General features: G+C 32.3%; 2 protein-coding genes across 2 annotated transcripts; one reads left to right on the top strand and one right to left on the bottom strand.

Moving 5' to 3' along the window:
* The first annotated feature begins 1655 nt into the window (after positions 1-1655).
* On the top strand, positions 1656-5333 carry LOC127714614 (actin-5-like). Its single transcript, XM_052220685.1, has 7 exons — positions 1656-1741; positions 2133-2288; positions 2597-2836; positions 3228-3366; positions 3731-3838; positions 4157-4468; positions 4939-5333. Exons 2-7 carry the CDS (start codon positions 2160-2162, stop codon positions 5142-5144), a joined length of 1134 nt encoding a protein of 377 aa, XP_052076645.1. The 5' UTR covers positions 1656-1741; positions 2133-2159; the 3' UTR covers positions 5145-5333.
* Positions 5334-12914: 7581 nt separating this feature from the next.
* Positions 12915-18031, bottom strand: LOC127714613 (actin-5-like). The gene is made up of 7 exons (XM_052220684.1): positions 17600-18031; positions 17114-17268; positions 16159-16398; positions 15258-15396; positions 14734-14841; positions 14114-14425; positions 12915-13411 (listed from the first exon to the last, which is right to left on the bottom strand). The coding sequence occupies exons 2-7, from the start codon at positions 17240-17242 to the stop codon at positions 13206-13208; spliced, it is 1134 nt and encodes a 377-aa protein (XP_052076644.1). The 5' UTR covers positions 17243-17268; positions 17600-18031; the 3' UTR covers positions 12915-13205.
* Between the last annotated feature and the right edge of the window lie 3640 nt (positions 18032-21671).

The raw sequence follows: 21671 nt of genomic DNA, 5'->3' as shown, positions 1-21671 counted from the left end.
ATCAGGTTTTTTATTGTTACGTTACCTGCAGCAGAGGCATATAATACAATGAGAGGCATATAATATTCAATTACTGTCTAATAATGAGTTAGATTTTAGGTTTTATTGACTTTTGAAAAACTGATATTCACTGAGGCCAGATGCCAAAGTGATTATCAGTTTTTCAAAAGTTAATTAAACCACATATATTTAACAAAACAAAAGACAGTAACTGTTTTATTCCATATTCCAAATGTATGTAATGGCAACTAATTACAAAAGCCAATTGTACATCAAACGTTTTTTACCAAAATTATGGACGTAAAAGCACGCGACGTTTTGCGCGGTGAATATACTTTTTCCGCAGGTGAATATGTTTATTTATTCAAAATCCCATATAGAAAAACCTACTAAAAAGTATTATCAATATTGAATAAATTGTATTATATGCCTCTCGTTGGCCTCAGTGAATATAAGTTTTTCAAAAGTCAATAAAACCACAAATTTAACTCAGCAAAAGACAGTAATTGTGTAAACTTTCAGATGTATTAAAAATATAACTAATATGTCGTTCACATTTGCCATATGAGGTCAATGAAAACTCAATATTCTTATATCCTAACAAAATTTCAATGATAAACCACAACAATTCTGAGATGAACATTTTGCACAGTTATAAAGAAGTTCTTGAAATGGAAAATGACTTTGAACTATCATAACTTAATGATTTCAAAAACATCACATAAGACCTATAACAATTATATGCCCAAAGACCATCTTAGAACATGTTTCTGCGACAGTTTTGTAAACAGGGCTCTAAAATATAAAATACCACCAACATTCGTGCTACACACATTTTTCGCCTTGTCATTCATTATAAAACTCACAAGAAGCAAAATAACATTGAACAGACGTCCTAATTAGGGTTGATATATTTGTAATTTCATTCGTTTAAACGGGCAGTGCATTAGAATGAAATTAATTTCTCCTGGGTGTTTTCATCATATGTATCATAGAGGGCGTTAAGTTTTCCCGCTTCAAAATTATTTTCGCGGTATTTTATTGCCTATATGTAATCATTCAGCACGACACCGTCAATCTGAACAGTCGAATTTTCTTGGTTAATTTTACTTCTGGTTAAAGTTTATTCAGCTTTATATTTTAAAAAGTTTTTTACTTGATACTGATGTTTGAATTATATATTATATGTGTAGATATATGTATGAATAATGTTTATTTCATATTAAATATAGAGCATCGGCGTTGTCGTGCGACTATCCACTTTACTAAGTCTTTGGTATTTATTATAGCCTTTTATGGCGTGTATATTCAGAGTGTTTATATATACTTGGATATTTGGTACAAGTATTGGTTTTATGTCTACATTGATGGGTGGTTTATACCAGGAGAATACTTATGAGTAATTCTAGTTCGACTTTTATTTAAATGTCCTTTCTTAAAATAGCAATTAATATTGGGTAAATCATTGTCTATATAAAGCTATTACAGGTCCCTTTAAACGACAGGTAATGTTTATCTTAATCTATTTTTATACATAACCGATGAGAAATCTCCTATGGTATTGTTTGATTTTGATGACTAACACTAAATACAAACTTACTAACGTTTTTCTTCTAATTCAATCTGAGTTCTTAGAAAAAGTCTTACCTGGGTATATAACATGTATAAATACGATAAAAAAATTAAATTATTATCATAGCAAATTTAAACGCGAAAGAGATCGTAAAAGGAATTAAAAAAAGTAAGTACCATTTTGTGTTCTTTGTATACGGAGTAATTCGATTTTTCTTTTAACAAACTTTCACCAAAATAAGATTACGAAAATTGTTTTAAAATCGTTTTATTATGTAAAGTTAAGCTATACCATTAAGATGATGCAATTGTTGAAAAAAAATGATTTCTCTGGTTTCGTAAACTTTGATGTTGGTAAGAATTGATGGTCCATGCAATGCACAATGTGATTGCCAATTGAAATCATCTTGCTTTTAAAGGTTGCAAATTTGATTTTTGCATGTACAACAGCAGAAATGAATCGTTCTTCGCAAAAAAAAAAATGTCGTGAAATCATGAAATCATAAATTAACAAATAGCTTTCGTCATATTTAAGTTTTATCGTTATTTTGTAATTGTAGAGCACACGTGACTATTAACAAGTAACAATGAGTTTCAACGAAGACATCAGCGCAGTAATTATTGACAACGGTTCCGGAATGGTTAAGGCTGGATTTGCCGGAGATGATGCACCTAGATCCGTTTTCCCCGCAGTTACTGGAAGACCAAAATATCAGGTAAGTGTATAGTTCATTTCACCTTTTAAGCTTTTGTCCTAACACTTTTTGAATAAAATTACGCATCGAAATGTTTTAATCTTTTCATAGGATTTTTTTTAAAGATAACTCGAGCAGATAAAGATTAAAAGGATCTTGAAGTCATTTGTTTTGCGTTGTATTTATTAAATTTAGATGTCTGCAAATAAAGTTCTAATTACTGCTTGTTGTTTAGATGCAACATTGATAGCTAATAATTCTTTTGTTGAAATCGATGTTATTCCCTACAATTCACGTATAAATCCAACCAACCATATTTATTTTGTCAGATTGTAATGGCGGGCATGGGAGGCAAAGATTGTTACGTTGGGGACGAGGCACAAAGTAAACGAGGTATACTGTCTATGAAATATCCCATCGAACATGGAATAGTGACTAATTGGGATGACATGGAGAAGATCTGGCATCATACGTTCTATAATGAACTGAGAGTGGCACCCGAAGAACATCCGGTTATGTTGACTGAAGCACCGATGAATCCAAAGGCAAACCGGGAACGAATGACACAGGTTCACTACAGCAGTTACTTGTTAGATTCGCAGAAAAATAAAGAAATCTAAAGTTCCATTTTTCTTATAGAAAATGGATAATGTATCGATAAAGAAGTAGATCTTTCTATTCTATGATAATTAATTTTGTCGATACTGGCTAGTTTTTGGGGAAATCTTTTCAAACAGTCACACTGGGAAAAATTGACTGAACGCCTTTTATTTTATTTTGCAAAAAAACACGCGCAATCGTACTTAGTTTTTTTATATTTTTTTGTTTCTGTCTTTCGGTTCAATTGATAGTAAACATGTTTAAAGGAAGGCAACTCAATTTGAATTTTTGTATTCATGTTTCTAATTTGTCGTGATAGTGTCGATTAGAAAAAAAGGTGAAATATTTTTTTAATTCCAGACCATGTTTGAGACATTCAATACACCAGCATTTTACGTCGGTATCCAGGCTGTTTTATCCCTGTATGCATCAGGACGAACAACAGGAATCGTGTTTGATGCAGGAGATGGAGTTTCTCATGTTGTTCCTATATATGAAGGTAAACCCATTGACATATGATTCGACAACATTTATTTAAAATATTCCCTATACAAAAATGTTTTATTGAATAATATATTATGTTTAATTTAAACAATATTCATCCAATATTTTTTATTATTCTAAATTAAACCCGATATTAAAGTCCATCTCAATTATAGAATATAATCATATTTGAATTCAAAATGAAAAATTCCGATACAAGCTACTTTTTTTTATTTCTTTATATTTCAATCTTAATTGCATTATTGTCAACGTGCCTCTATTTTTTTAAAGACTAAATAAAGTGCAGAAATTGCATTGCTTGAAGCTAATTAAACACCCCTCAGGAGCAATTTTACTGAATTTTGTTGTTTATATTTTAGGATATGCTCTACCTCATGCCATTAAAAGACTAGATCTCGCCGGACGAGATTTAACAGCCTACCTACAGAAGATACTTCGTGAGCGAGGATATTGTTTTAACAGTTCCTGTAAGTAGTTTTAATTTGATGTGTTTCAAAACACATTATTACTTGTCTAGTATATTTATAGAATTATTTTCTATCATTAAAGTCCAGTGGCAAATGTTTCATGAATATAAAGGAAAACTACATAATTTATATAGATGGGTTAAAAATTATAAATATACTTTTCTAAAAAATGATCAACATGAGAGTCACTAAGACATCAAGGCTCATACGATCAGTAGTTTAAAAGTATATTAATGAATTCTGCAAAGCAACAATTTGACTTTTTCCACATTTCATAAATTTTAAATGATTTTAAAATACTTTTGTTTGTTATTTTAGCTGAATGTGAAATCGTCCGAGATATCAAGGAGAAAATGTGTTATGTTGCACTTGATTTCGAGCAAGAACTAGATGCATCTGCCAAATCATCTCAAATAGAAAAGAGCTACGAGCTACCAGATGGCAGTGTCATCACAATCGGAAATGAACGGTTCCGTTGTCCGGAAGTCCTGTTTCAACCATCTTTTACTGGAATGGAGGCTGCCGGTATACATGAGATGTTACATAACTCAATCACGTCCACTGATATTGACATCAGACGAGATCTGTATAATAATATCGTACTGTCAGGAGGTTCAACAATGTATCCAGGTTAGTAGCTTAACCAATCAAAGACATCCGTTAAAGAAAAAAAAGGGGGGTATGTTCACGGAGGAACAAGAATTAAAAAAGGTTAATTTCACATACGAAAAATACAAAATAAGTCGCTGTCACATTGCTTTATACCAGTTTTGCCTAAAGAACTCAAACTTCTAAGCCAAATAACAGTTTTGAAAACTAAACGGTTCATTGAACATTTAGATATATTGCGAGCGGGTCTAGATGTCCTCGGACACAGATTCTTGATGTTTTATATAGCAATTAGATAGCATTTGCGTAAACAGGAGACATGGGTAAAAAATAACCAATACTTTGAAGAACCTGAAAAACAATATGAAAAATAAGTATATGACTTAAAATTTGCATACACAGATGTTTATAAATACACTCAGGTAGAATTGAAGTATTATAAAAATGTAAAGCTATGGGTATATAATTTTTATGTTTTTTGTTTGTTTCAGGAATTGCAGACAGGCTGAAAAAAGAAATGGACGCAATCATCCCTAGTTCGATGAAAACCAAAATAATTGCCGCCCCAGAACGGAAGTACTCAGTATGGATTGGAGGATCTATTTTAGGATCATTATCTACTTTTGGGCAGATGTGGATTTCAAAACAGGAATACGACGAATGTGGACCCAGTATTGTTCACAGGAAATGCTTTTGATGTAAATGTGGATGATTTTACAATATGTAATTATGTGCAATAACAATACTAGAGTGACATATTTTACATTTTGGACAGATGGGCTTTCATGTAAATATATTCGTCTGTGATACGTTATTTTTGTCTTTTAGTTTCCATTGATTCATGAATGGCGTTATTATTACTATTGTATATTATATACACTTGTTATTGAAGAATAAAGTTTTATTTAATAATTCTTTTAATTTTACTTGTTGCTGATTTTGTGATTGGTTTTAAGAAATTACAACAAAAAAGAATATATTGAGAAAGAGAAGACCTTTGCTGATGTCATTGTGGCGAGCGCGCCTCGAGGGCATCATATTTATGGAGAATAAATTCGAAATTAGAACGGATTACAAAAGTCTGTCATACCTGTATTGGGTAAATGATTGTGCATTTGTTTTTATATGTAATTTGTTTTAAATTAGACAGCAACCAAACGACAGGAAAATCAAAAGACAGCTAAAGTTGAACAAACCTTAGTACTCTTTAGGAAGCAAAACTACGCTATAGTGATAACGTTTAAAGTTCCTATTTACAAAAATGACCGAATTACCTCCCCCACTAACCATAAGTCCCCAGTGATGACAAATACTATTCTTGTATGTACACACATTTAACCTTAGGTCATTAGTTTTCTCATGTCGGGGTCTTTTGTAGCTGTCTATACTGTATGGGTTCTTCTCATTGTTGAAGGCCTTCCGGTTTTCTTTAATTGCTTCCATCCACTTCATTTTAACTGTGGTGGGAAGTTGTCTTATCAACAATCATACAGCATCTCCTTATTTTTATGTTTGATGTATAAAGTTAACAAAATGAAACAAAGAGCGTAAATATGAAACATATCTTATAGATATAGGAAGATGTGGTATGAGTGCCAATGAGACAACTCTCCATCCACGTAACAATTGCATTTAATTCGTGTGTCATCTTGATAATAATATGCTGAACTGATGTTCTACATGTGTTTTTTTTTCTTTTGCGAAGAAAGGACAAGTTAAAAGAGAAAGAAGTGACCTTCATACTACTTTGACACACACATTTTGAAAATACTGCAATGGCACCTAGATATGTAATTATGGTGATATACTTAATTATAAAAGAAATAACGGCTGTCGCATGAAAAGACACAATAATAGGTTACATTCATAAAAACGATAGGGATTACGTTCGATTATAACCGAATACGAGCTACCAAACAACTCCTTTTGAAAATGATTCAACTTCTCGTCTTTTCTATTTCTTTCTTTTATCTTTTCTTCTGCTTTTTTCCCTATATCGTACATGAACAAAACATGTACTGCATGTCTGAAAAATATGTGTACATCAGTAAGAGGAGGTGGTGCATATGAAAGTAATAAAGCAACCTAGCGATATATATAACACAAATGTGACGTCCATTTTCACTGAACTAGTACACAGTTTAATTTGTTTAGGGGTCAGCTGAAGCCCGCCTCCGTGTGCGGGATTTTCTCGCTGAGTTGAAGACCCATTTGTGACTGTTTTCTGCTTTTTGGTCGGGTTGTTGTCTCTTTGACACATTCCCCATTTCTATTTTCCATTTTATGTATTAACCCAAGTAATCAATATCAGCCCTTGGGCGTTTTGTTCTCTGGCTGATATTGATTACTCGGATTGAAACAGCATGCGATACGGATTTTCTCATGAATTAATCACTTTATCATATATTCAAACAGAGGACTTTAGTTTTTCCAATTTAAATTGAAGTATCCGTCCGATAATTATATTGGTTGAAAATTGATATAGCATTCAATATGGATTTGACACCACTTAGTAGGCAGATCCAGGGCCGATTATCCAGGTTGCACTCTGGGACCAGTTTTGCAACATCATTTATGCATCCAGGCTCCTAAAAGAATTTGCCAGTGTGTATGCTCTGTCACCAAAATGACAATGTATACAAGTAAAATTTGATGTATTAAACAATTATATTAGTTCTCAGTGTTTCTTAAATTCTATGCAATTATGGTTCATCTTTAGTGCTGTTTATTTACTGTTTTTATTTGAATTAAATTGTTTGTTGAAATAATTATATAGAATAAATGTGGCACATATATTTTGTTATTTATTTAAACATCGATGGTTATCACCGTATACGTAGATAAAATTGGATGTTCGCTCCTCATGTTTTTGAATTTTTGCCAGATATTCGGCATCCTCTGGTTTCATCCATGTAGTGCCATTAAAAAAATTTCCCCGCTAACCCCTACTTTTTTTTTCATAATTTTATTACAAATAGTTTTAAAATCCATATTTGAAAATCCTATAAAATCCTTGTTATTTTTTCATAATATTTTAAAGAAAAAGGGTGCCAATGTTAAATGTATGAAAAGTCTAGAGAGAATTATTTCCCGCCAAATTTCCAATGGCTTATATCTCGAAAACAAGCACACGAACCCTTCATTTTTTTCTGTTTTTTTAGTTCCTTTATTCATATACTATCAATTTATAACAGTCTTTTAAAAAGCTTGTTATTTTGAAACATAGTAGCTAACATCCTTAAAGCGCAAAAAAGACTATATCGCGGCGAGAGTTAATTCAAATATTTTTACAATTTAAAGTAAATTTTTAAAATCAGACAAAAGGTCTTTTAATAAACTAAAATTCTACTCTAAAGCAAATTGAATTGCATGCACGGTGAAACAAACCTGATAAAAGGATATTCCATCAACGAATCCATCAAGGGTTTCATATCACAGAGCATTTGCTTTGGCCGACTCCATAACTTTTGTATTAAATCTTAGAAAACCTACATCAGTATCATATAGAATGTGGCCACAAAATTTATATCACAAGTTAGTTGTTTTAAAATAATAAGGTCTGAAAGCTGTACAGTGTAATATAAAACAGTAACTTTATATACGGTGTCGATTTGTTTAGGTGCCGATTTGTCTTGATACTGATCTATCTTTCTCGGGTGCCCAAAATGTTTTTCACGGATGCCTTATTGTCCGGGCACCGAATTGTCTCGGTGCCGAAGTGTATATAACTCGTCCAATGTTCAGCCACAGTCAATGGCTAGTGGAAAAGGGGGAGAGAGAAAAAACCGCATTGTTCTCATTCTGAGATGATCATTTTTTTTTCTTTGATTTAAACTATGTAAAGTAAGTCAGGAAAACGATGTACAATTACAACAAATTTCAGGAACGGTTGTAGTTAATTCTAATTTTTACCCATTTCTACATGTAAGCGGACTGCTGAATAATTCTTTTGCTATCGCTTATTTGATGTTACTACATTTCGTATCATGCCAAGAAATCTCGGGGGGCTACTTAAATACTTAATTGATACGGGGTGCCGCTTGGGTTCTGTTCACCCTTTTCATATAATATAGATTTTAAAAATGTATACCTTTTCATATATTGCGTAGGTAAAAATGTAATCTTTTCCCATAATGTCTGTGTTCCATGTGGTATGTAATGTAAGAGTGGAATACCAAAGTGTCAAAAGAGAAAAATTGGTTGATAAAAACACAGACGGGAACAACAAGAAAGATGACAGACGAAGGAGTTATGGGAACTTTATTGACCTTATCATATATTTTGGATAGTTTTCCCGACCTATTCACATATTTTCAAGCTTGAAAAGGTGACCTATTCCAGCGGCACGTCCTATCACCTTGTAAATAGAAGTACCCCCCCCTCCCCCGAGCAAGAAATACGGCATATATATCCGACTTTGACGTCACGCCTTGATGACGTAACATTGATAACCTATTATCTTCGGTGTTTTATTTGAAAGAGATGCGGTGATGATTAAGTGCTTGCATAACTTAAATATATGGCCATATGAGCCCCTCCGGCAGCATGAAGAGGCTTTACTTGTCCAACATTGTCGTCTTTTGTAATTTCAAGCGGATAACATTCTAGGAATCCCAGATATAATCTCGAGATGTTCCAAAAAGTACAATACAGGTCTGGAGTTTCCATCTTTATCAAATACTCAAACTCGCAATAACAAGTACTGAATATATGATAGATAAACGTCTATATAGCAACCAAGGTACATGCAATTAAGAATAGCAAAAAGACATATTTAAAGATATTCGACAGTATAAACATGAGAAATAGAGTTAACGTTAATGATACAGCAATGCAACGACAGCAATAACCAAACAACACTGTATGCACGTTGACGTCAATTACGGACATGAGGGGTGCATTTAGAAACAGAAATTCTAAACTGTCTGTACTTAATTACCTTTCAGAAAATGAAATTAAAGTTAAGTTAAGTAACTTTATTTTGAATACACTTTTATCAGTTGTAATCGCCAATATTTTAGCTGTGTCTATTTAATTTGTTGTATATATCTTATTATAATGTGTATAAATTACTATAATGTTCATGTGCAAATAAAAAGAAATTCATTATATTAAAATAAACAAAGTATTACCTCAACTTCTTTCCCATAAATACATAGGCTTAAATAAAAACAAAACCATATAATTATTCATATTGCCGATAAGTTAAAAGAACAACTATAGCATGTCCAGTCAGTATTTTCAAGAATTATATTAATTTGGCTAAATTGAACCTGAATTCAGAATTTTATATATTTCGACCTATATTTAGGCATAAATGTATAGCTAAACTTATTTACAAAAAAAAGAAAATAAGTTACACAGAGGCTAAAGAAAATATATTGAAAAGACTGAAATTAGTCGCACCTACGTTGAATTTAGGTTTACATTCCTTACATGCTGGTGGGGTGACCACTGCTTCTAGTTCAGAAGTTAATGAACGATGCATTAAAAGGCATGGCAGATTTAAAGAATAGCCGGAAACATTTGTATTAACGATGCGTATACATTTTCTAATTTAGTCACGTGAAAATTTTCATGTGCGGGAAAATATTTTGAAAGCCTTTACTTTCTATCCAACAGTCGTAGTGTCAAGTTTATTTTTACATATTTTAGATATGTATAATTTGTTAGTTTTAATTCATGTTTTTGTTCATAATTAGTTATGTTTTTGTTTCGAATAATTATATTTATTTCATTTTTTTTATACTGTCCAAGTATACCTCTTGAGACGGTCTTCCGAGCATTAGGTTTGGACACAGGTTTCCAACTTTTTCCCACTAAATATTTAGTATTTAATGTAGCCTTTGATCGAGTTAACTCGTTTTAGTTGGTTTTTCCTGGCCGGCGGGATCGTCTATCATGATACTAGTAGAGACTTTGTCATTATTTGGTGTTTAACCTAAAAATACAGCATATCATCATTCAGTCATCATTTATAATTGTAATGATTTATTTATGTATTTATGCTTATGGATTGTATTCGTCAATTTATTAAAATCCGGTGTCCTTCAAGCTGTCTGGTTTATGATCGGGTAGCTCATTCATAATAAAGCATATGACGTAGGAGTATGATCGGAACAGCCCAAACAATATAATCATATTTTGCCACGGGTGTGTACTCAAAGCGTTTGAAGAACGATATATTTATAATAGTTCTCAATTCATATGACAATAGTTCAGCCTCTACATGACTACTATTATGTTTACTTATTACAAATACAATGTGTGAACACTCGCTTATTTGTCCTTCGGTTGTGTTTCCTGTTGCTTTCATACGACACAGTTTGAGTTAGGTTTTTTGTGTCCTTGTTTAAATTCTATCTCAAAAATATCTTTGAATATTATATATCTCCCGAATAGAGTCGTGGTTTATGAAACAGCTGTATTCACAAAGTGCAACCTAATACTTAAAAAAGGTTTCGTATATTCGAAAAAAGTAAAATGACAAAAATACCAAACTCCAAGGGAAATTCAAAACGGAAAGTCCTTTATTAAACAGCCAAATTAATGTTATGGTTCAATAAATTCAAAATAAATAATAGCCATTTATTATAAATAAATTTCAATCAAAAATAAGGCTCAAAGAGCTTTTTATATTATTTATATTAACAATAACAACATACACACATGTTGGCGTATGAATACACAACGTCAGAGTGGGCGTGTCCCCATAAAAATTAACAACATTGAAAATAAATGTAATACTTTTAACCAATCAGAAGACAGCAAATACACCAAATTTATTTATTAAACAGCCAAATCAAAAGCTTAAACAGATAAAACGAATGAAAAACAACTGTCCTATTCCTGATTTGGTACAGGCATTTCCTGAAGTAGAAAATGGTGGATTAAACCTGATTTTATAGCTAGCTAATTTAAAACCTCTCGATCGGTTGTATGACAGTCGCATAGAATTCCATCAGTATATTGAAAACAGTGTGTGAACAAAAGAAACAGACATATACGTTGTTAGTGGCTTTGAACTAGCTGTCAGTAACTGCGAGTACTCTCAAATCAGTAATAAGTGTCGTTTTGTTGTTGGGATATACAAGTAACCGGCCACGTCTACTCTGTGTTTTTGCTGTATGTATTTCTATTTGTATCCATCTGCTGAGTTAAGCCTTTTTCAACTGATTTTTATAGTTCGTTCTTATGTTGTACTGTTACACCACTGTCCAGGTTAGGGGGAGGGTTGGGATCCCGCTAACATGTTTAACCCAACCACATTCTGTATGTATGTGCCTGTCCCAAGTCAGGAGCCTGTAATTCAGTGGTTGTTGGTTGTTGATGTGTTACATATTTGTTTTTCGTTTATTTTTTGTACATAAATTAGGCCGTTAGTTTTCTCGTTTGAATTGTTTTTTGAATTTGTCATTTCGGGGCCTTTTATAGCTGACTATGCGGTATGGGCTTTGCTCATTGTTGAAGGTCGGACGGTTACCTATATAGTTGTTAATTTCTGTGTCATTTGGTCTCTTGTGGAGAGTTGTCTCATCATTGGCAATCATACCACATCTTCTTTTTTATATATAATAGGTAAAATGTCAAAAACAGAGGTACATCAATCAACATTGTAATATAACTTTAATTATTATAAAAACAAATAGCTGTTTCAACAAAGATATACGATATTCAAAATTTCGATTTATATAAAAACCCAAAACATTTGAATTTATTTTAAACCTGAGATTCATGACTGTTAAATTGATTTGAAACTACTTAAATAATTTGTTTTTAAATTCTTTTGATAACAACCTACTTTTTTATTCATTTCATGCATTGTGTATTTTACACACTTGTGGCGACCTTATGCTCCACCAGGAGCGAAGAGGATAGGTAGGTAGTATTTTACACAGATGTACATGTACCAGTCGATCTCAACCCGGTGCTTGAGTCTGTCTTTCAGTTAGCTTATATTGTAGTAAAATGTACGCTTTCGCTCCCTGTTGAACGCCTCGCTGTGATATTAAAACAATAATATTATAACAGTGCTGTTTCTTCGCTTTTTGTTTTGACAAGTGCGTGTTTGGATTTGGTGTCAAAAAGCACATCACATTTCTATTCCTTTGATTTACGGATAGTATCCCCTATGGTTTGGGGGCTGTAAAAGGTTGTCCCGTGCCTGTGTATTCTTTTTCTTTTTTTACATTAGTGGTGCATCTATTCTTGATATAGATTATCTAATTGTACATGTACCTCTTCCCTCGATTACTCAGTTCCGTCCTGTTTGATTGTCGAAATTGTTATGCAGTCAACCCGAAATATTTGCCCTGTTCATACATGTACATGTATAATGTCGTGCCAAATTTTCTAACCAAAGTTAAATTGTTATGCAGTCCAATCTAAATATTTGCATTGTTCATACATGTACATTTATAATGTCCTTCCAAATTTTCAAAAAATGTCTAGGCGTGCATAAACAAAATTATATGATTATAAAACTTTTATTTCTTGTATAACAAATATATAACAATGAGAATAACAATGATAATAGATAATAACAATGAGAATAACAATGGAAATAGCAATGAGAATAACAATAAACAATGAGAATAACTATGATAACAACAATGAGAATAACAGTGGTAATAAGAATGAGAATGTATCACTTACAATTATTCACACGAAAGCCCAATGGTCAAATATGTCCAATCCGTCAAATACGTAATATTATTGCACATACAACTATATATTGTTGTGTATATCTACATCAACATCAGAAACATTTCCTGTGAACAATACTGGGTCCACATTCGTCGTATTCCTGTTTAGATATCCACATTTGTCCAAAAGTAGCAAGTGATCCTAAAATGGATCCTCCAATCCATACCGAGTACTTCCGTTCTGGGGCAGCAATTATTTTTGTTTTCATCGAATTTGGAATGATCGCGTCCAATTCTTTTTTCAGCCTATCTGCAATTCCTAAATCAAAAGTAAAGGATTCTTAATAATTATAAAATCTTTGTTATTTTTTCATAGTTTTTGAAAGAATAAAAGTGTCAATGTTAAATGTATGAAAAATCGAGAGAGAATCATTTCCCGCCAAAATGTTCAATCGATTATATTTCAAAAGTACGGACTCGAACCTGTCGTTTTTTTCTACTGTTTAAGTTCCATTAAATATATACTATCAATTAATAACAGTCTTGCAAAATAGCTTGATATTTTGAGACAAAGGAGCGAACATCCTTAAAAGCTATGAGTATGCACGTTTGTTAATGCCATTTCAAATTATTAACTTAATTCTGAATGGATCATGTAACATTCAACAAATTAGCGACTTTTTTTATTTGTTTATTGATAGTTTCTTCTCTAATTGATCTCCATATTCTTAAAATGAATTTTTTTTGTCAAATCATCACGTAACATTTGTCCGAAAAGGACCAAATAGTGCATTTCACAAAATTTTAAATCTAGCACATTCAAAATTCAATCCAGTGTAAAATATTCTTTCATTACGTTGCCACTTGATATCAATCATCGGCACAAGGATCATATTTATCTTTTCCGTTCCATGCTACATGTATGCTATATAGTTTAAGTGCAGTGTTGCATAACACGGACTGAATGGATATGAACTTTGTGCCCTAGATTGTAAGTATGTTGCTTAAAACATGTTCTCACCTGGATACATTGTTGACCCTCCAGACAAGACAATATTATTATACAGGTCTCTCCTGATGTCAATATCTGTTGACGTGATTGAGTTATGTAACATCTCATGTATACCGGCAGCCTCCATTCCAGTAAAAGATGGCTTAAACAGGACTTCCGGACACCGGAATCGCTCGTTTCCAACGGTAATGACACCGCCATCTGGTAGCTCATAGCTCTTTTCTACTTGAGATGATTTGGCAGATGCATCTAGTTCTTTTTCGAAATCAAGGGCAACGTAGCACAACTTTTCTTTTATATCTCGAACAATTTCCCATTCAGCTAAAGTAAAAATAAATAAAAGGTAAACACATCGTGCATTTCGAGATTGTTGTCTAAAATACAATGCACAAACATCAATGCATTAGTCTCAAGTCTGGTACTAATAACTTTTTTGAAAATAAATGGATTTTTATTTCTTTATTTTTTCTTGTTTGTTTATTTTTTTGTTCAGATTATTAACTCGTTGAATCGTTACTTCTTTTAAATATCTGTTAACGATAACAACATAAAAAAAATGGCAAATGTTTAATGCTCTGTTAAAAGTATTATAGTACATCTGTATGTATAAAAGCGGGAAAACTACTTACAAGAACTGGTAAATCTGTATCCTCTTTCAAGAAGTATCCTCTGTAGGTAGTTCGTCAAATCTCGTCCAGCAAGATCTAGTCTCTTAATTGCATGGGGCAAAGCGTACCCTAAGGGTATAAACAATATTCAATATATACAAAAATGTACATGTACAATATTAATATACAATTATTATATATAACTATTCAAATGATCTGAAAAAGTTTGACAATTCCAATAATGTCATTTGCATTGAAGACCCTTATAGCAAAGCATGAAAAAAAGTTTTTATTTAAAAACAAAATCAAAAAGACTAAATATATAGGTTTTGACTTTTTAAGAAAAAAAAAGGATTCAATTAATTGTTATTTTAATAGATCAGGTATAGTATGAGTATGAAATTAAAAATATTAACGTTAGTAAAGTCCATCTAGCATTTTACAATTAAGGACTGTCTTTTCATGATAAGTATCACAAAAATCATTTTTCATGATAAGTATCACAAAAATCATTAAATAATACTTTACATTTGTAGTTTGTTTACCTTCATATATAGGAACAACATGAGAAACTCCATCTCCTGCATCAAACACTATTCCTGTTGTTCGTCCTGATGCATACAGGGATAAAACAGCCTGGATACCGACGTAAAATGCTGGTGTATTGAATGTCTCAAACATTGTCTGGAATTAAAATGACAGATGATTATAAGCATTCAAATCAAAAAGATAAGTGAGGGTGGTAAAGGGTTATTTTCGTGCAACGTGTTTTTCCTTTTTTATTCCACGTGCAGCCGTTAAAAAGGTTCGTTATTCATCGTTTTTCGTGAAATCGGTTAAAAGATGTACGTGCAAGAAATTTTTAGTTGTTCGTTCATCGTGAAAATGCAATTTTATTTCGCGTTCTTCCGTGCAGATACCTCCCATTTACGCCCCTCATAAGTCGGTGACAATATATAAGAACATGCACGTACGTTTTGTTTCTGAAAATTGGTAATATAAAAATAGCTATCGTGAAAACATACATGAATTTTATATTTATTTTAAACATTGTCCAACAGTTTTTTTTCTTCGTATTATTGGTTCGTTCCATTAAACATATTAAAGTATCATTTAGAAACAAGGCTAGTAAAAATCTCAAAAACCTTTTATTTGCCATATTTTGATACACCATAGTATCATGTCTTAATAATATATTTAACTTGTATGTTTCAATTTTAGACTTCTCCAAAAATATCAGAACAAAATTATTTCATTACATACGAAAAATGTTCAAGTTTTCATTCTGTGAATCCGCATATTTGTCTGCTCTTTCTGTAAGCTTACAAACATTTTTAATTCATTCTTTTTTTATTTTGAAAAATGTGGGTCTTTTCTTTTTGTCTCGATGAAATAGTGTTCCCTATTCTGTGCACTCGGAAAACATATCATCTGTACATATTTTACCTGTGTCATTCGTTCTCTGTTTGCCTTTGGATTCATCGGTGCTTCAGTCAACATAACCGGATGTTCTTCTGGTGCCACCCTCAGTTCATTATAGAACGTATGATGCCAGATCTTTTCCATGTCATCCCAATTAGTCACTATTCCATGTTCGATGGGATATTTCAAAGAAAGTATACCTCGTTTACTTTGTGCCTCGTCTCCAACATAACAATCTTTTCCTCCCATGCCTGCCATTACCATCTGAAAGATTAAAAAATATATGTTGATTGAGTACAAAAAAATGGCCAATTATTTGTTTTATGTATCACAACGACAGGGTTGACAGATCTATAAATATGGTTATCTTTGTACTTTTTCCATCCGGCAGTAAAACCCGTGGTACAAAAATGGCGTCTGTATAGAACTGAAAGAGATACATAAATACGCAGTCAAGTCCTGTAAGAATTGGGGACGTTAAATCCTGTCTCCTATAAGAAAAATCCTTGCATGCTAATAAAGAACCCTCACAACAACTCCTAAAATGGCTCATAGGGTGCCTGTTGTAAGGCAAAAAATATTTGCCCAATATCCAACATATATATGTTATGCTTTTGTGTGCCGGTCGTTTAATCTCGATAGTTCTACTATACAGAATCCACTTATAAGAGTTATAGATAAATATTTTTTCGTACTGAATATGCATAGATATTTGACAGCGCACACACACAAAAAACAAGAAACAATCAATCAATGCTTTAGTTTATATACCGTATACAATATACGTTATTTATTAGGAATCGGATGTTAGAAAAAAATGTCATGGCGTTTCAGCGATTGATTGAATTGTGATATATTATTAAAGGAAATATTAAAGCATATTTCATACGTATACTATACTTGATATACTGAAATTCATGTTCAGCTTTATAAAGTGTAAATAAAATATATAATAGGCATTAGAATAACAGACGCTTACTTGATATCTTGGTCGTCCAGTAACTGCGGGGAACACGGCTCTTGGAGCATCATCTCCGGCAAAACCTCCCTTAACCATTCCGGAACCGTTGTCAATTATAACTGCAGTGATATCTTCGTTGAAACTCATTTTGTCTTTTTTATTTCTAGTGATATCTGCAAATGCAAATATGCGATAGTGCGTTATTCAGATTTGCTAAAATATGGTATGGGATTTCTTTTTTACAATCGTTTCTTGTTCATTTAAAAAAATGCGGGAAAGTATGATTTGGTTTTTTATACACATGTACATAAATACAAATATAAAGAACCTTTTTGAAATTGTACCTTTTTTCTATTTTTTCTATTTTAGAATGATTAAAACAAACTACTTTACTAGTTTGTACTAATTATATACTAAACGCAGATAACATCCATATCTTCAAAAATTATTTTTCTAACCTTTATATTGCAAAGGACAGGCAAATAATATTATCAAATAACTTACTTGTTTATGTATCTTTTGCGAAATCTCTCGTCTTCAATTTTACTATGATAACAATTTTAAAAATTAGTCCTATTTATACCCAGTGAAGACTTTTTCCAAGAACTCGGATTGAATTAGTAGAAAAACCTTAGTAAGCTTGTATTTACTCTTAGTCATTATTATCAAACAATACCAAATGGAGATTTCTCATCGGTTATATATACAAATAGAATTATAATATACATTTTGTACCTGTAATAGCTTAAAATAGACAATGATAAACCCATTACCTGTATGAAATACTATTTTTAGCCAGGGCATTTAAAGACTGACGTCAAATTTACATTACTCATATGTTGTATAGTAACCTGAAATGTTCACCTTCTTTTGGGATACTGTATATATATTAAAAATATGATCAAGAAATGTATTTACCATCTTTAACTTTTTTTTAAATTAGACAATCATAAAATTGTATAAAACTTGAAGTTTAAAATTGTGTGACACAACATGCTTGTAAATATAAATACGAAATTTCATAAGACATGTCAATAAAGTATTGCCCCCCTTTTTTACCTAAATAAATATTGGAAATGGACATCTACATCTCTTTAGTAAGCAAATACCAGGTCTTTGGGGGAAGTCAACCGTAAAAAAATGTAAAAAATTAAAAAAAAAAACAATTGCTAGAGTGATCATTCAATACTCATTATCATGGACTTTTAACAAAACCTGTTAATTTTAAATTAGTTTCAACCCATTGCATTATACAAAAAAAAAAACAAAAAAAAAAAAAAAAAACACGTTAATAAGAAGTCTAAATAGGGACACCACTTTGTGGACTATCATGACTCTCATCTTTGTTGTACATGATTGAAATGTCCTATCAATGCGCTAAAATTTTCTCCGCCGTAAATTGCATAGTTCGTGTAACTCAACCATCTGACACTTTATAAGCCAATAACACGACCAGTGTACAAGAGGGTATTCAAACATAAAATGAAATATTAAATTGGTGACAAAGAGAAACATTCTACATAACAAACAAACAAACAAACAAACAAACAAACAAAACAGATGTATGGGTGCGGGATTTTCTCGCTGTGTTGAAGACCCATTGGTGGCCTGGGGCTGTGTTATGCTCTTTGGTCGGGCTGTTGTCTCTTTGACCCATTCCCCATTTCCATTCTCAATTTTAGATAACTAACAAACTATAACAATGCATTGGTGACAGTTTTTTTTTTGGCATTTGAAAAAAAACAAAGAAGTATTTAATGTATATGTAAATGGTATCATACTGATACCACGTCTGATGGACTATTGCAAGACAAAACGTCCGCCCTTTTCAAGCATACTTTTATTTTCTTGTGGCTGTCACCATTGCAGAAACTACATGTTGAAGATATATTAACATTGTTCTCGTTCTGGATATAAATGAAATATTTGCCACTGGCATGTAAGCAAACTCGTTCTGAAGCAAAAACAAATAATGAATACAAGCTTTATCGGTGCACAAGACACGTTCTGGAATAACACGGGTAATGTGAAATGCTTTTAAAGTCAGCAGGGTAGGATGTATACTTTAATTTTGTATTTTTTTTTGCATAAATCTTAAGGAAAATTAAGAAGGCGAGGACTGCATTTTCCAAATTTAAGGATTCGTCATTTTTGATATATAGTCAAAACTGAATCTTGTAGTCGTTCTTATTGATTTCCATATATAACATGTGGAGCAGGACCTGCTTACCCTTCCGGAACACCTGAGATCAACCCCAGTTTTTGGTGGGGTTCGTGTTGCTCTGTTTTTGGTTTTCTATGTTGTTTTGTGTACTATTCTTTATAAAAAAAGAAGATGTGGTATGATTGCCAATGAGACAACTCTCCACAAGAGACCAAATTACACAAAAATTAACAACTTTAGGTCACCGTACGGCCTTCAACAATGAGCAAAGCCCATACCGCACAGTCAGCTATAAAAGGCCCCGAAATGACAATGTAAAACAATTCAAACGAGAAAACTAACGGCCTAATTTATCATGTACAAAAAATGAACGAAAAACAAATATGTAACACATAAACAAACGATAACCACTGAATTACAGGCACATACATACAGAATGTGGCGGGGTTAAACATGTTAGCGGGATCCCAACCCTCCCTCTAACCTGGGACAGTGGTGTAACAGTACAACATAAGAACGAACTATAAAAATCAGTTGAAAGAGGCTTAACTCATTAGATGGATAAATATACAAATACTACAAATACAAGTGGACGTGGCCGGGTTTCTTTTTTAGCCATGGAGTTGTCAGTTTATTTTTCGACTTATGAGTTTTAATGTCCTTTTGGTATTCTTCGCCTCTTTTCTTGTACCTGATATTGTATTATGCAACTACTCATATTTCATAATTGTTGAATATAAGTGTTAGAAGAACCACAGTTAAGTCAATGTAGGATGTTTTTCTTGTCGAGTCGTTTTAATCATGCTAGATATAGGTATTAACAAATATCAGGAGATCTTTATTAGAGATATGCTCTTATCTAATAACGAAATCAAAATTCTTTAATATAATATGAATGTGCATGTTCTTGTGTATATGAGCTACATGTATATTAAAACATATTATATTTGTATTACATGTTTACACATTTGTAATGTATCTAGTCAAATTGTATATTGTATACAGTCGCAATCAAAGGGTCTATAGAAAAGTTGCAACTCGTATTATTTCCGATAACAATACAATCTACGTGTACTAAAGGCATATTTTTACAATAAATTATTTAAACCTAGTATAACTTTGTTCATCATTTTTGATATGAATAAACAACAAACCGAAAAGAATCGAACTTAATTTAATAACAGCCGATAGATGTTACATTCAAACGTGTAATATTCTTTAGCCCGAGTTTATTTTCTTTTGGTAAATTTAAATTTTCTTTAGAAAAGATAAACAAACTTTGGTACTTGCTTTGATTGTAACTGTTTATGTGGTGATCAAATAATCATTATTCAAAATGTTACCGTAAATGTTAGAAATAAGCTCCTACCGTACGCTGACTACATATATTTGCTTACATCCACGTAGTTTCGGATCTGACACATTGCTGTCTCATTGGCAATCATACCAGATCTTCTTATTGTATGGACACTTGTACAGAAACAAAAGTAAAATTCAACGTTTGTACAAGTAGACGATGGTTTCCACTAGTAGATCAAAAGGTCAAAAACTATAGCTCGCCTTTATTCATATAAAACATGAAATGTTAGGGAGATAATATTGATGGAGGGCGTGGGATACTAGTATATATACATAGATATAGGAAGATAAAATTGAGAATGGAAATGGGGAATGTGTCAAAGAGACAACAACCCGACCATAGAACAGACAACAGCAGAAGGTCACCAACAGGTCTTCAATGCAGCGAGAAATTCCCGCACCCGGAGGTGTCCTTCAGCTGGCCCCCAAACAAATATATATACTAGTTCAGTGATAATGAACGCCATACTAAACTCCAAATTGTACACAAGAAACTGTATGTTTGAGGAGCATTATTTCCAAATGAGACTTATAAAGGAATAGCGAAATTCAACTAAGGTCAACTTTGACTGAGGGATTAAGAACCCAATTTCTTAATGATTTACAAACTTATTAACGAACGGAGAATTAAGGAAAAATTTGTCATGAATTATGGCAGTACCGAAATACTGACATCTATGTAGATGATATTTTCGAGCACTAGCAGTCCATCAGCAGCGGTATCGAACCATAGCTGTAAAATGAAAATAACGCATTAAATTTGGTGCATTTGAGGCGCTTTTCAAGATTTACCTTCATCAGGAGTGCTCAAACTAAATAAAAAATATAGTTATATTTTGTTATTCTTTAGCTTTGGTATTCTGGGTATACAAAACAAGTAAAAGTTATAGATCAACAGAATTCGTTCATGTTTTTTTCACACATTCATGTGGAAATTTAGACTAGACGAGTATCTTTATCGTCGTTTTATTGGTGTCTCATCAGAACGAGTGGCAAAAAGTGTTCCTGCAGGAGTTGATATGTAAGCAAACGATATAACTTAAAACCTTCAAT

Source organism: Mytilus californianus, unplaced genomic scaffold (genome assembly GCF_021869535.1).
Source record: "Mytilus californianus isolate M0D057914Y unplaced genomic scaffold, xbMytCali1.0.p SCAF_9, whole genome shotgun sequence".
Lineage (NCBI taxonomy): Eukaryota > Metazoa > Mollusca > Bivalvia > Mytilida > Mytilidae > Mytilus > Mytilus californianus.
The sequence above is the reverse complement of the archived record's forward strand: the minus strand, read 5'-3'. Positions and strand labels throughout refer to the sequence as shown.

Coding starts and splice junctions, on each gene's coding strand:
- LOC127714614 (XM_052220685.1), top strand. CDS start 2,160: ATGAGTTTCAACGAAGACATCAGCGCAGTAATTATTGACAACGGTTCC. Junction 3,367..3,730: donor TGTTGTTCCTATATATGAAG/GTAAACCCATTG, acceptor TTTATATTTTAG/GATATGCTCTACCTCATGCC. Junction 3,839..4,156: donor ATATTGTTTTAACAGTTCCT/GTAAGTAGTTTT, acceptor TTGTTATTTTAG/CTGAATGTGAAATCGTCCGA.
- LOC127714613 (XM_052220684.1), bottom strand. CDS start 17,242: ATGAGTTTCAACGAAGATATCACTGCAGTTATAATTGACAACGGTTCC. Junction 16,399..17,113: donor CTGGACGACCAAGATATCAA/GTAAGCGTCTGT, acceptor TTAATCTTTCAG/ATGGTAATGGCAGGCATGGG. Junction 15,397..16,158: donor ACAGAGAACGAATGACACAG/GTAAAATATGTA, acceptor TTTTAATTCCAG/ACAATGTTTGAGACATTCAA.